At 40.2% G+C, this 14555-nt stretch overlaps 1 protein-coding gene across 11 annotated transcripts in view; it reads left to right on the top strand.

Annotated features, from left to right (window-relative positions):
* Positions 1-14555, top strand: part of PRMT8 (protein arginine methyltransferase 8) — a 91650-nt gene that overhangs the window by 48703 nt on the left and 28392 nt on the right. For all 11 annotated transcript variants that reach the window (XR_011741485.1, XR_011741481.1, XM_071815112.1 and 8 more), the window contains 4 exons: positions 3367-3522; positions 9110-9173; positions 12714-12856; positions 13243-13330. Coding sequence is in view for 9 of the 11 variants with exons in the window: in XM_071815112.1 (XP_071671213.1) it covers positions 3367-3522; positions 9110-9173; positions 12714-12856; positions 13243-13330 (451 nt within the window). In the remaining 2 variants the exon portion in view is untranslated. The remainder of the gene's footprint in view (positions 1-3366; positions 3523-9109; positions 9174-12713; positions 12857-13242; positions 13331-14555) is intronic.

Here is a 14555-nt window from a genome sequence, read left to right as displayed (position 1 = left end):
GGGTCCTGCACATCGGGAGGAATAACCCCAGGCACCAGTACAGACTAGAGGTGGACCTGCTGGAAAGCAGCATTGCAGAGAAGACCTGGGAGTTCTGGTCAGCAACAGGCTGACCATGAGCCAATGATGTGCCCTTGTGGCCAAGAAGGTCAACAGTATCCTGGGGTGCATTATGAAAAGTGTGACCAGCAGGGTCAAGGGAGTTTATCCTCTTTCTCTGTTCTGCCCTGGTGAGGCTGCATCTCTGCTATGTTCTGGGCTCCCCAGTTTAAGAAGGACAAGGAATTACTGGAGGGAGTCCAGCGGTGGGCTGCAAAGATGATTAGGGGCCTAGAGCACCTTTCTTATGAGGAGAGACTGAGAGAACTGGGTCTGTGCAGCCTGGAGAATCAAAGGCTGAGAGCAGATGTTATCAATGTTTACAAAAATCAGAAGGGTGGGTGTCAAAAGGATGGGACCAGACTCTTTTCAGTGATCCCCAATGATAGGGTGAGGGCCAACAGGCACAGATTGAAGCATAGGAGGTTCCATCGAAGCATGAGGAGAAACTTCTTTACTTTGAGGGCAACAGAGCACTGGAACAGGCTGCTCGAAGAGGTTGTGGAGTCTCCTTCCCTGGAGACATTCAAAACCCACCTGAACACATTCCTGTGCGATCTGCTCTAGGTGAACCAGCTTTAGCAGGTGGGCTAGGCTAGATGATCTCCACAGGTCCCTTCCAACCCTAACAATTCTGTGACTCTGTGATTCTGTGAAAGACTTGTGGTGAACAGAGTCAAATCCAGTTGGTTGTTGGTTGCGAGTGGTGTTCCCCAGGGCTCAGTATTGGTGCCAGTTCTGTTTAATCTCTTTATCAATGATTTAAATGAGGAGATTGAGTGCACACTTAATAAGTTTGCAGATGACACCAAATTGGGTGGGTGTGTTGATCTGCTGGAAGGCAGGAAGTCCATACAGATGGATTGGACCAGCTGGATCGTTGGGCCGAGGCCAGTTGTATGAGGATTAACATGGCCAAATGTCAGGTCTCGCACTTGGGTGACAACAACTCCAGGCAGCACTACAGGCTTAGGGAAGAGTGGCTGGAAAGCTGTCTCGAAGAGAGGGATCTGGGGGCATTGATTAACAGACAGGTGAATATGAGCCAGCAGTGTGCCCAGGTGGCCAAAAAGGCCAACATCATCCTGGTTTGTATGAGGAATAGTGTGGCCAGCAGGACTAGGGAAGTGATCATGCCACTGTACTCGGTGCTGATGAGGCCCCACCTTGAATACTGTTTTCAGTTTTGGGCCCCTCACTATAGGAAAGATATTGAGGTACTGGAGAGAGTACAGAGAAGGGTGACTAAGCTGGTGAGGGGCCTGGAGCACAAGTCTTATAAGGAGTGGTTGAGGGAACTGGGGCTGTTTAGCCTTGAGAAAAGGAGGCTGAGGGGAGACATTCTTGCTGTCTACAACTTCCTGAAAGGAGGTTGTAGCATGGAGGATGTCAGTCTCTTCTCCAAAGTAGCAAGTGATAGGAGAGGAAGTGGCCTCAAGTTGTGGCAAGGAATGGTCAGATTGCATATTTGGAAAAAATTCTGCATGGAAAAGGTGGTTAAACAGTGGAACAGGCTGCCCAGGGAAGTGATGGAGTCACCATCCCTGGGGGTGTTTGAAAGGTGTATAAACAAGGTTCTTAAGGACATGCTAGAGTTAGGTAATGGTTGGACTCAATGATCTTGAGGGTCTCTTCCAACTGAAATGATTCTATGATTCTATGTTTCTATGTCAGATGCTCCAATCCCTTAATCTTCTTCACGGGCCTTCACTGGATCTTCTCCAACATCTCTGGTCCTGGAGAACCAGAACTGGACACAGGACCACAGATGTGGTCTCACCAGTGTTGAACCACCTCCCTTGACCTGCTGGTGATGTTTTATTTAGTGCATCCCAAAATGCTGCAAGGGCACATTGATGATTCATGTTCAAACTGCTGTCCACCAGGTTCCCAAAGTCATTTTCAGCATATACTGTTTGCTTTCCAGACAGCTAGCCTTCAGGCTATAGTAGTGCATGAGGTTATTCCTCCCCATGTGCAGGACTTTGCATTTCCGTTTGTTGATTTTATTGAGATTCTTGTCAGTTCTTTCTTCACCTTGTTGAGGTCTTCCTGATTTGCAGCACAATCACCTGGTGCTTCAGCTACTCCTTGCAATTTTCTATCAACTGCAAACTTGCTGAGACTGCACTCCTTCCAATCATCCAGGTGTATTATTGAAGGTATACAATAGTACTGGTGCCAGTATTGACTCGTGAAGGGACACCACTAGTGACTCGCTTCCAGGTGGACTTTGTGCTCCTGATCACAACTCTTTTAGAGCACTAGTTCAGTCAGTTTTCAGTCCACTTCACTGTCCATTTATGTAATCCATATTTCATCAGTTTTTCAATGAGGATGTTATGGGAAATAGTGTTGAAGCTCTTGCTAAAATCAAGATAAACAAGCATCCACTCCCCTCATCCACATCCTCATCACCATAAAAAGCTATCTGGTGGTCGATCATCTCCAAATCACCTTCTTGTCCTTAATAAGTTTGGAAACAGTTTCCATGAGGGTGTGCTCTGTCACTTTTCAGTGTTGTTGGACTGTTCCTCTGCCTCTTTCTCTGCCTGATACCAAATAATGTTTTATGATTATAAAAATAGCTGATTATTCATGTAGTTATTGAGCATATATATAATCTCCTGCCAGGAGAGGTAAGTAAGCAACTGATATGTGTAACAATCCAGTACACTAATGCTTCAGAGTACTCGGCAGTGAACTGATTCTTTTTATCCTGAAACTCAAAATCTCATTTCCCTGCTTGCTTAAACTATGATTGGTGGCAGTAGTATAAGGAAAAGTTCAGCCTTCTAGAACTAATAGAAGCGTTTTGAGAGAGTTAAAGTGTGTATTGAATGGCCTCCACTTCTCTTAAAAGTGGCATTTGGATTTTGACCTCAGTGCTCTTTATTGATATAATTTGGCTGATATATGCACATTTGAGAACAAGGTGTCAATGGAATGAAATGTGTGTACTGCTGCTATCAGTGGAGTAAAAATCAGAACTTGACAATGACAAATTAAAATAGATTGTAACACTGAAGTAATATTTAGAGAAATAAAATTGTACAGAGGTCATCATGCTTCTTCTTAATAGTTCATTTATAAGTAGCTAGCATTTTACAGTTGCTTTGATGTGTGCACCCTGAAGTACTTGAAAAACTCTTCAGATTGTGTGTTAATAATGCTTAAATTATAATAAAGGAATGCATTCAGCAGCGGTGTTGAATACATATGAATATTTCAAATAACAGCACAAAGCCTTTTTTTTTTTCATCACAGGAAATGTTAAAGGATGAAGTGCGTACATTAACATATAGAAACTCAATGTATCACAATAAACATGTTTTTAAAGATAAGATTGTCCTTGATGTTGGAAGTGGCACAGGAATCCTCTCCATGTTTGCTGCGAAGGCAGGAGCCAAGAAGGTTTATGGGGTAAGAAGCCTTTATCTTCTGTTTTAAGTTTGTGCATTTAGCCTGAGAATTTGGCTTGGCAATTTACCTTTTCTTACTTGTCTTGGTTTGAAATTCTCCTCTCCAAGCTCTTGTGTGGCTTGATTTACAGTGACTTCGGCAGAGTTCTGTTGCTTTCTATGACCTGCAGTAATGTTCCTTTTCTAAACTGAGATATAGTGTCTTCTCTTGTGTGGAATCTTCGGAATCTTAAGTTCCACAACTTTGTAGTCTTGGAAAGAAATTTATTTAATACACTTTTCCCTGTACATTACAACTCAGTGAACCATGCAAAAAAAAGCACATGCGTATTTTCTGTGCCAAAAATAAGTCTTTTCAGAAGCAGAAGGGAATTATTACCTTAAATACACTGAACTTTTGGAGCATGAATGTGCAGTTGTCTGCAGAAAAGTCATTAGAGAGAGCATAGATTTGCTTCCTAAGTATATTCAGAGTTATTTCTACTGACTCTAAAATGAGAAATACAATTTATTTTTGTTTTGGACTTCTGTTTCCCCTGCAGACATAACACAACATAGAAAAGGGGCATGGGAATTAGATTCTATTTCTCTGTGTACTTCTTCAACAAAATTGTTTACTAAAATTTAGTTGGCTACATCTGCATTTGAAGATACTGATGTCACTTAGTATCTAAACAGTACTTCTTCTATTATTGGTAATGTTACTTGACACACCAGGACTCCTGTTCAATTCTCAGGCTTATATTTTCAAAATCCACTGTTAATTCTGAGTTCCTCATCTGAGTGTCAGACTAGAGCATGGAAGTATAGATAGCTGAAATCAGAAAGTTCTGGCAGAAGTTTTGAAGTTTAAGCATGAGACAATATACAGACTTGGCAGCGGGAGTGTATTTCTTGTAAATCAAGCACACAATTTATTATCTAAAGCCTCAGGGAGAATAAACCTGAAGCCTTCTCTGACGCAGGAATGCAGGTCTCACACAAGGATATTGCAATGCTGTGAAAGTATAACCATATACAAAACAATGATGCTGTGCTCCCACCTTCCTGTCTCCCAGATCCCTGGCCATATGGTCTTCCTCCTTCCCTTGTGCTGGCACTGGTGCTTATCTGACTCTATACTGAGCCAGCTCACTGGCAGAAAATTCACCTAGTAAAAGAAAATACTTTTCCGTAGCTTTGTTATTGTTAGGTTACATTGCTTTGGACTTCCTTAAAGTTCAGGTTGTACCTCAGACGTTTATAAGGCCCAGTTGCACACCAGTGTCAGCTCAGCCATGGACTGCGTGGCACTGAAGTTGGGGGGTGTGCTCTCAGAGGAACTCAGCTGTGAAACTTCTCTGCTACAGCCTAAGAGTTTCAGCCATCTTGTTACATGATCTACCTCACCGTGAACCTTGTCATGTAGCAAGCTGCAAGAGTTGTATTTATTTTGGAAAAACAGATATTTCAGAGATCTGGCAGTGGCATTTTTACAGTAAAATTCAGACTTTATGATCCTATTGGCAAAGAGTGCCAATGGGAAGTGTGAGTGTTCCTTTTAAAAAGCCAGCATTTGCTATGATATATTACATAGAGCTGAGATGTTCCAGTTTCTTCTCTACAGTTAGATGTGATTTTCAAATAGCATGATGTGGGTACTTTTGACAAATGCAGAGTATTGGTTTTCTGACTACAGTACCACTGAAATCACTCTCTTCTTTCTGACTCTTTCCCTTCTTCAGGTTCAAATTCATCCACTACCCTGTCTGGTTCTTCTTATTCCCTCTTACTCACTGTTGGAACTTGTTCCTTGCCACTACCTCAGCCAACTGTTGGAATCATCTCTAGGTCTTCCAGAGGTATAAATCATAGAATCACTGACTCATAGAAAAGATTTAGTTTAGAAGACATCTGGAAGTATCTAATCCAACCTCCTGCTCAAAGCAGACTGAAGTTTAAAGCTTTAACAGGTTGCTCAAGGCCTTGTCCAGTCCAGTCTGGGAAATCTCCAAGGATGCTCTCTCAGCACCTATTCCAGTGCTACAGTCATCAGGAATTTCTCTTGCTGCAGTTCATGATTCCTGCCTTTTGTTCTGTCACTGTGCCCACTGTGGTTTGACTCAGTTCTCTCTGCAAGCCTTTTTTAAATAGTTGACGATAGCCATTGGATTGGGGGGATTGCTACTGCAAGGTGAATAGAACAAGCCCTCTCAGTTTTTTTCTTTCTTTATGTGTTCTGACTCCTAAGCATTGTGGGAGGATAACAGTAGATCATGAAATGATGTTCATCTATCTAGGGAGTTGTAATATGAGTAGAGATAGGATTGATATGTGGCTGTTGGTGCTTGGGAGGCGTGAGTGAGGGACAGAAAAATACATTCTATTCTCCCTTGAAACCTTCGTTTGTCTGCTGCATTTAGTCATACAAAATTCAGCATAATCACTGCAATAGAACTATCTGAATTCTGAAGTATTTTCAGACAAACAAGACAGCGTAGGTAAGAAGGAGTTAAACAGACACCTAAAATAAAGGCCATGTGTCAGATGTTAGCTAATTTGGATTAAAGGATAGTGATGAGGACACAGACTAAGGGAAAAGGAAATCTGGGAATGTGGTGACTGTTTCAGAATAAGACCCCAGTAAAAGAGGAGACAGTTGCAGCATTAGATTGAAGACTGAGAAGTAAAATGAAAGTACAGATGAATATATACACACAGCGCTAGATACAGCTGAAGAAACTCAAGGGTCCCTCAAGGGTCTATAGCAGGACCACTACTATTTAGTATCTTCATTAATAACATAGACAATGGAATTGTGTTCACCCTCAGCAAGTTTGCAGATAACACAAAGCTGAGTGGTGCAGTTGATATACTTGAGGGAAAGGATGCCATCCAGAGGGACCTTGACAGGCTTGAGAGACAGACCAGTGTGAACCTCATGAAGTTGAACAAGGCCAAATGCAAGGTCCTGCACTTTAATCAGGGCAATCCCCAATGTCAGTATAGACAACTCTGTCTCCCCACTCAGGCAGCTGTGTACCTGGACCACAACTGGTCTTACTATTAAAGACTGAGGCATGCCAGGCAGTAAGTACTTCAGCCTTTTCCTCAACCTTTGTCATGATGTTTCCCCTTGCATCCAATAAAGGATGGGGAATCTCCTTAGCCCTCTTTTTGTTGCTCATGTATTTATAGAAACATCTTTTATTGCCTTTTACAGCAGCAGCCAGATTCAGCTCTAGCTGGGCTTCAACCTTTCTATTTTTCTTCTTGTATAATCTCATGACATCCTTGTAGTCCTCCTGAGTGGACTACCCCAAAGGTCATAAACTCTCCTTTTATTCCTAAGTTACAGCCAAAGCAATCTGTTCAGACAGGCCAGTCTTCATCCCTGCTGGCTCATCTTTTGGCACTCAGGGACAGCCTGCTCTTGTGCCTTTAAATCTTCCTTCTTGAAAAATGTCCAGCCTTCGACTCCTTTGCCCTTCAGGACTGCCTCCCCAGGGACTCTGTCAACCAGTTTCCTGAAGAGGTCAAAGTCTGCGCCCCGGAAGCCCAAGATAGCAGTTCTGCTGACCACCCTCCTTACTTCCCCAAGAATAGAAAGCTCAATAATTTCTTGATTGCTATGCTCAAGATGACCTCTAACCAACACTCTACCCACAAGTCCTTCTCTGTTCACAAACAACACATCCAGTGGGACACCTTACCTTGTTGGCTCACTGACCAGCTGTGTCAGAAAGCGGTCTTTCACACACTCCAGGAGCCCCCTAGACTGTTCCCTCTCTACTGTGTTGTATTTCCAGCAGACACTGGGTAAGTTGAAGTCCCTCACGAGAACAAAGCTAGCAATTGTGAGACTTCTCCCAGCTGCTTATATAATATTTTGTCTGTCTCTTTATCTTGGTTGGGTCATCTGTAACAGACTCCCACCAGGATACCTGCCTTGTTGGCCTTCCCCTGATTCTTACTTGTAAACACTTGACCCTATCATCACCATCATTAAGCTCTAGAGAATCGAACAACTCCCTAAGACACAGTGCTACCACACCTCCTGTCCTTCTTGTCCACCACTTCTGAAGAGTTTGTAGCCATCTAATGCAGCACTCCAGTTTTGTGAGTTACCTCATCATTTTCCTGCTGCACAATGGCTTCCAGATCCTCCTGTTTGTTACCCATGTTGTAGCATTGGTGTAGATGCACTTCAGTTGAACTATTGATCCTGCCACCTTCTTAGGATGTGCCCTGGTTTTGGCTGGGATAGAGTTAATTTTCTTCTTACTAGCAGGTGTAGTGCTGTGGTTTGAATTTACTATGAGAAGAATGTTGATAATACACTGGTGTTTCGGTTGTTGCCAAGCAATGTTTATACCAAGCCAAGAACTCTTCAGGTAAAGGTTGTAGGTGCACAAGAAGCTGTGAGGGAGCAAAGCCAGGACAGCTAAACCAAGCTGGCCAAAGGGGTATTTCTGATCATATGATGTCATAACCAGTACATAAACTGGAGCTGGATGGAAGGCAAATACTGCTGCTCAGGTTCTAATGGGCTATTGGTATCGTGGGCTATGAGCAATTGTATTGTGCATCACTTCTTTTGTGTATTCTAATATTATCACTATTTTCTCTTCCCTTGCTGTCTGATTAAGCTGTTCTTATCTGAACCCATGAGATTTTTTTTTTCCTTTCTTCCCTTTCAATTGTCTCCCCACACACTTGGCTGTATGGTCCTAGTTGCGTTTGGAGTTAAACCGTGACAGGGGGAGAAGCCCTAATTCTTACATGACCATTCTTAGGTGCTTCTGTGGTTTCTAACACATTAATAACCCGTGTGTCTTTGCTGCTGCATCTATCTCTATTCCCTACTTGCACTGAGACAGCACACTACAGGACCTCACTAGCAAACTGTCCCTCAAACGTTTGTGTGCTGCCCACAGGCTTATCTCTAGTGAACCTGGTTTTATCTCTTTCCCCCTTCCAAGTCTAGTTTAAACTCCTTTCAATGAGTCCTCCAAACTCCTGCACAAAGATCCTTTTACTCCCTTGAGACAGGTGTAACCTGTCTGTTGCCAGCAGACCTGGTGTCATGTAAAGTGACCCATGATCAAAAAGCCCAAAATTCTGCCACTGACACTAGGCTCAGAGCCAGGTATTGATCTGCTGGATCTTCCTGCTTCTTCCTTCATCATTTCCTGCAACTAAAAAGGTAGAGAAGAACACTCCTTATGCTCCTGATCCCTTAACCAGTCATCCCAAGGCCCTGAAGTCTCCTTTGATTGCCCTCGGACTCCTTGTTGCAACTTCATCACAGCCTAGCTGAATATTATATGATTAATATATTATGTAACTTTGTAGTTAGGACCTCTTTTTTCCACATTGCAGGAGTTTTAACAACTCTTCTATATGAGCCAGTTTAACTTAAGCATAGACTGAAGTTTAAATATCAAGATATCATTGATGACAATCCTGCCCACGTTGGTTTGATTTACTCTTTATCAATGGTTACATGTCCTGTAGAGTCTTTGCTGCCTTTAGTAGATTTTGGTTTTATTTGTATAACTGAGCTCTTCCCCTTGCTTTTCTTTTTTTTTTTTTTTTTTTTTTCCTAGATTGAATGCTCAAGTATATCTGACTACTCAGAAAAAATTATCAAGGCCAACCACTTGGACAACAGTAAGGCATATATAAAAATAATTTCTTCAGGAGAAAGAGAAGATAACTGTTTCGCTTTTTCTGATTAATTTATGTTGTGTGGTTTATATGCAAATGGTAGGTTTGCATAATTTACTTATGTAAATACAAAACTAAACACCTCATTCTAGGCACTTCAACAGTTCCTCATGGGAGAAGTTACTTCTACAATTTCTTCTAGGCTCATAGACAACAGAAGCAAAGAGGACTCATCAGCAGGCAGTTTGATCTAGCGAAGTACACAGAAGGTCCCATGTTAGAGCTGAACATTTGCAATTAATTCTGCCGTGTGAATTCCACCTTATTTCTTAAATAGAATCAACACACACATTCAAATAAGGTTCAAAGCAAAAAATATTTCGTATCAATACAGAATTTTCACTAAGTATCTTCTGACTTCGAACTTTAAAAAAATATTTTAAAAAATATAGAAAATTGTTGAAATTTCCTTGGATGTGGAAACAATTAAAAAAAGAAAACAAACAAAAAAACCCAACAACAACAACAAAAAAACTAGAAATACCCTCAACCTACTGAAAACTCTTTTTAAAAATAATCTCCAACAAGCTCTATTTCATGTCTTCAGTCCTCCCCCTCCTCTGAATCACTGCACACAAGATATCTTTGTAACAACCTAAAAAAACAGGCTTTTTTAAACTGAGGTTGTGAGATAATTCTCATTTGGAAGTGCTCTTCGTGAAGAGTTTGACTTTGCTGCAGAGCAGTGCAGACCATAGCTGGCTACACTGTCTCATTTGTTATCTCCCTTTTAGCTGGGTCTGCACTGGTGCTATGCTAGCTTATGTGCAGTAATAGGTTTCTGTTCTGGTGTAGATCTGCCCTAATTTTTATTGTGGTCACTGGCAGCTTCTGACTAACACAGAGCTGTTTGAGAGGAGAATTTTTTGTACAGCATGCGTATTCAAGTGGTGTGGTGTGAAAAAAACAGTGATGTGGGATATGAGAGGCCAGCCAGTGTATGCAATTTTTGGTTCAGAAAAAGAAGTAAGCAAAGAACCAGAAAATACTCTCCTCCACAGCTAGGATAAGGCATTAAAAGAATGAAATGTTGACCTCAGCTTGGCTATGCTGTACCTTCAGTGCAGAGCCCATATATTCTAGAATGACTATTCATGAAGTAGCTACACAAATCAATTCACATTTGGATTTCCAGCAACAGGAATTGTGTGTGAAGGCACTGTCATCAGAATAAATAAGATGCATCCAGTGTGCTCCAGAGGCTGCAGAAGGTATTTCTCTCTGCTTCTTTCTCCTGTTTCTCCAAGGAGCAAGTCCTTGGAAAAACTGGATGAAGAAGCAGAGACCACTCCCCTTTGCAGGAGACTTGTCTGGGCAGGTGCAGCAGTCTGTCCAACTGCAGTTTGGTCTCCAACATAAACAAATTACACAATTGAACTAACATTTACACTTGCACACTTTACACTGACCCACATTCACTTTTATTGTAAAGCAAACAGGATCTTGTTGCTCATGGAAATTTTTCTTTTCCCCCCTAATTGTTTAGAGAAATGCAGAGTCAGCAAAAGGGGCTGAACCAACAGAAAACCCACTGTTTCCAGAACAGATACAATGCAGCTGGGGACAGCACAATTTCTTCTTACATGTTGCCTTATGAAGACGTTTTATCAAAATGAAGGGAGGCAGAAGAAACTTACACTGATACTGTGACTGTTATAGCTATAAACAGAGGGCTTCTAAGTCTGTAGGCATATCACCCTGGCAGCTGTCAACAGTGCTAAAATTCACTCCAAAAGAATTGTGGCAGTGGAAGTTCTTGGGAGAAAAGAGAATTAACGCAAACTCATAGCTGGAGCTTATAGACACCAAGAGTCTTCAGTATAAGGAGAGATGAACTATTGAGCTACTAACTGAAAAAGGAATGAGTGGAAAGGAGAAGAGAGAACTCTACTTGTTTCCAACCGGATTGCTTTTACCAGCTGATAACTTTGTGTTACCAGTTTGAATCAGAGTGTCCCAAATTCTTGGGGGACCAGTCTAGATTAAAAGTTTGCTGTGCAAATAAAGTGGCCACATCTAGTTAGATTAATACTAGTACTGCATGTATTTTGAAAAGATAAGACCTAATTTTCCCTGGGCTGAGTTCTAAATATTGCTCAACCCACACATCCAGTCTTGAACAGCTAACCTATTTCTAGCTAAATGAAAGTACTTTCATCCTTCTCAAACTGAATGTTGACCACTTTCATCACTAAAAAATTCCCATCATTAAAAATTGCCATTAAGATTAATACAGTAACTGAATCAATTAATAATGGAAAGTAAAATGTTCTCTACTCACTTTATTCTGGAATTTCAAGTGCAACAGTTACCTTGTCAAGGAAGAATTCAGAACCATGAGACTTTACCCACTGCAACAAAGAATATAAATAGCAGATAAACACAAGATGAAAATTATTTACCTAAAGAATTTAGCATACATTTTTAAATAGGAAATATATTTTAAAAAGCAAGAATGATTGGTGAATTGTGTAGTGATCCTGAAATGAAATTATTTGTTATAACTGAACTAAATATGGACCAGCACTTTCCTTTAAGCAAAATATCTGTTCTAGTATCAACCAGTTCTATTAATTGCTCATTGATTTTCTTTCATAGTGCATACTCAGTCTCCTGTAAGTAGTATACATTATTTCCAGTCATTTAATGTGCTGTTTTGTTATAGTGTCTCTGAGGATCTGGTATTTTACTACATCAAATTTTTAGCAACCTTTTTCATTTCCTTTAAACCAGTTTGGTGACAAAATACCTGACAGCAATGTTTTCCAGCGGAAAATTATGCAAGTCTAAACCAGATAGAAGATTCAGAGAACGCTAGTATGATATCAAAGATTCAATCATGAAGCAAGCAGAAAGGAATGAAAAATGTTTTTCAGGAGAGAACCATGTTTGTACAAACTTTCTTTTCTGTGTACTGTCAGGCTAGATCTGACTTTCTCAGTTGAGTCAACTCACCAGAATCCATGGACGAAATAAACCTTAGTTTCCTCATTGTGAAGCCAGCATATTATGTTTGAACAGCAGGTGAAAATTAAATCCTAGGTCCATAGATCACTTAATATCTCAGTGATGAGGTCATGTATATGAAAGCCTACAGGGATGTTTATAGGATTCTAGGTGGATTCTTTGCATTACTTGGTCCAAATTCCAAAGAGCATGTAAAATAAGAACATGCAGGTAACCAGGTAAGACTTTTTTTGTTGATGGTCGTGGTCATTTTTTATATATGAGTTTTATTTGGTTTGATGTTTTGTTTTGTTTTCCTTATATACAGATATTAAAATTTCTGTTTATTATGCTTACTGCAAGTAGTTTTAAAATAGCATAAAATCCACTGAGTCACATGGAGTCACCCCTTATCTACAAGCATTCAAGAAGAGAAATGATGCTGTCAGCCTGTCAGATCTCCCTGACATTCACCAGTAAGGAATTTAGTTGGGTGTTTTATTATGTGAAACATATTTCTTTGGATTCTTCTTTCAGTAATCACAATATTTAAAGGTAAAGTGGAAGAAGTTGAATTACCCGTGGATAAAGTAGACATCATCATCAGCGAGTGGATGGGTTACTGTCTGTTCTATGAGTCAATGTTAAACACAGTCATCTTCGCACGAGACAAGTGGCTGGTAGGTGCTCTGTATGTCATACTCCTTGCTGGAGCAATCATAATTTATTTTCTGACTACAAGCCTTCCCGCTCCTACTGTCACTGTAACAAGACACAGTTACATTTCCAAGTGCCACTTCCTAGGCTTTAACAAAAAGCTTAACAAAGGGAATCTCAGTAAAAGAGCTTTGCTTTTTGTTAACTGCTGGTGAAATTTGTGTCAACACTAATAACATTGCCACAGGCTGGAAGAGTTGCTGAGATTAAAGCTGATGTGACAATCTGAAGGAAAACAATGAAATCATGCAAGGGGTGCTTGTCTGGTTTTTGTATGTGCAGTTCAAAATGTGATGTCTTTGTCAGGTGAATAGATTACGAGATCCATTTCCCCACAATTCATCAACAGAAACCTGGAGGGCTAATGTTTCCAGACCGAGCTGCTTTGTACGTGGTAGCAATTGAAGACAGGCAGTACAAGGACTTCAAAATTCACTGTGAGTAAATGCCTAACAGTAACCCTTTCTATGATTATTTCCCTAAACTATTTGATTTACTGCAATCTTAATTAATAGCAAAGCTTTGCAAAAGCCAAGAAGTCATGCTGACCATGCCAGAATTCGAATACAAACATGAACCCTAGTGCAGTAAACCTTGCTTTGAATTATATTGATACTTCTCCCTACCTCTATCTTAAAACGTGAATTTTGGAAGATTTAATTTTGTTGTTGTTTTGATAAATACATCACTTCATATAACTGCGATTAAAATTGGTAAAATTCACTTTCTATTGTTGCAGAAAAGTGGAATAGATAATAGAACCAGGTCCCAGTTTTTTGTTTTTAAAACAACAAGAACAACCAAATTAATAAGATGCAAATGAATTGTAAATATTAAGAAATAAGCCTAGAAAAAATGGTATCTCAATAATAAGCTTGTCAAGAAAAAAAAGCATGTAACACTGTTTTAACTTTATCAAATATTTTATTTGAGCTTTTGCAAATGAAAAAATAGGATCAGAAATTTCCATTTACTTTTTTGTTTTACTTCATAGATGCATAAAATTAACTTTACATTTAATTTTTTTTTCTTGAAGTTTCGTTGCATAACTGGTGCTTTTAGTGACCTCTACAGGTCACCTAGTCCAGCCTCCTGCTCAAAGCAGGCCAGATTTCACAGTTAAAGCAGGTCACTTAGGGGCCCACCCCACAGGGTCAAGAGATGGGGGTTTCCATAGCTTCTCTGGGCACACAAATGCTGAAGCACACTCAGGAGTATACATGTTTGTGAATATTCAGAATTTTCCTTGCTGAAACTTGCCTTCATTGTCCCTTGTCACCTGAAGGGACTCTGACTTTTTATTTGTTTCCGTAGTGGCAGATAGCAATTAGATTCCATCATTAGCCTTTGCTGTCCCAGGCTAAGCAAACACAGTTTTTTTGACACTCCTCATATCTTAGCATGTGGTTCACTTTCATCACTACAAGGTCATACTCGCGGTTCATGTTCAACTTGTTTTCACCCAAGTTTGGCTTTATTTGCTCATAATAGTTTTGAGGAAATTAATAAGTTCTATATTATTCCACTTTTTTTTTTCTTTTCTTTTCTTTTTTTTTTTTTTTTTGGCTTTTATTTATTTTTCAGAACCAGTTGATTTTGCTTAAAGGCATTTTCCATTAGGGAAAAAAATATTACAAAATTCCTAAGCAGTTTTATTGATTA

This window comes from Patagioenas fasciata, chromosome 1 (assembly GCF_037038585.1).
Source record: "Patagioenas fasciata isolate bPatFas1 chromosome 1, bPatFas1.hap1, whole genome shotgun sequence".
In the NCBI taxonomy this organism is placed as follows: Eukaryota; Metazoa; Chordata; class Aves; order Columbiformes; family Columbidae; genus Patagioenas; species Patagioenas fasciata.
This window is presented reverse-complemented; position numbering and strand designations above follow the sequence as displayed.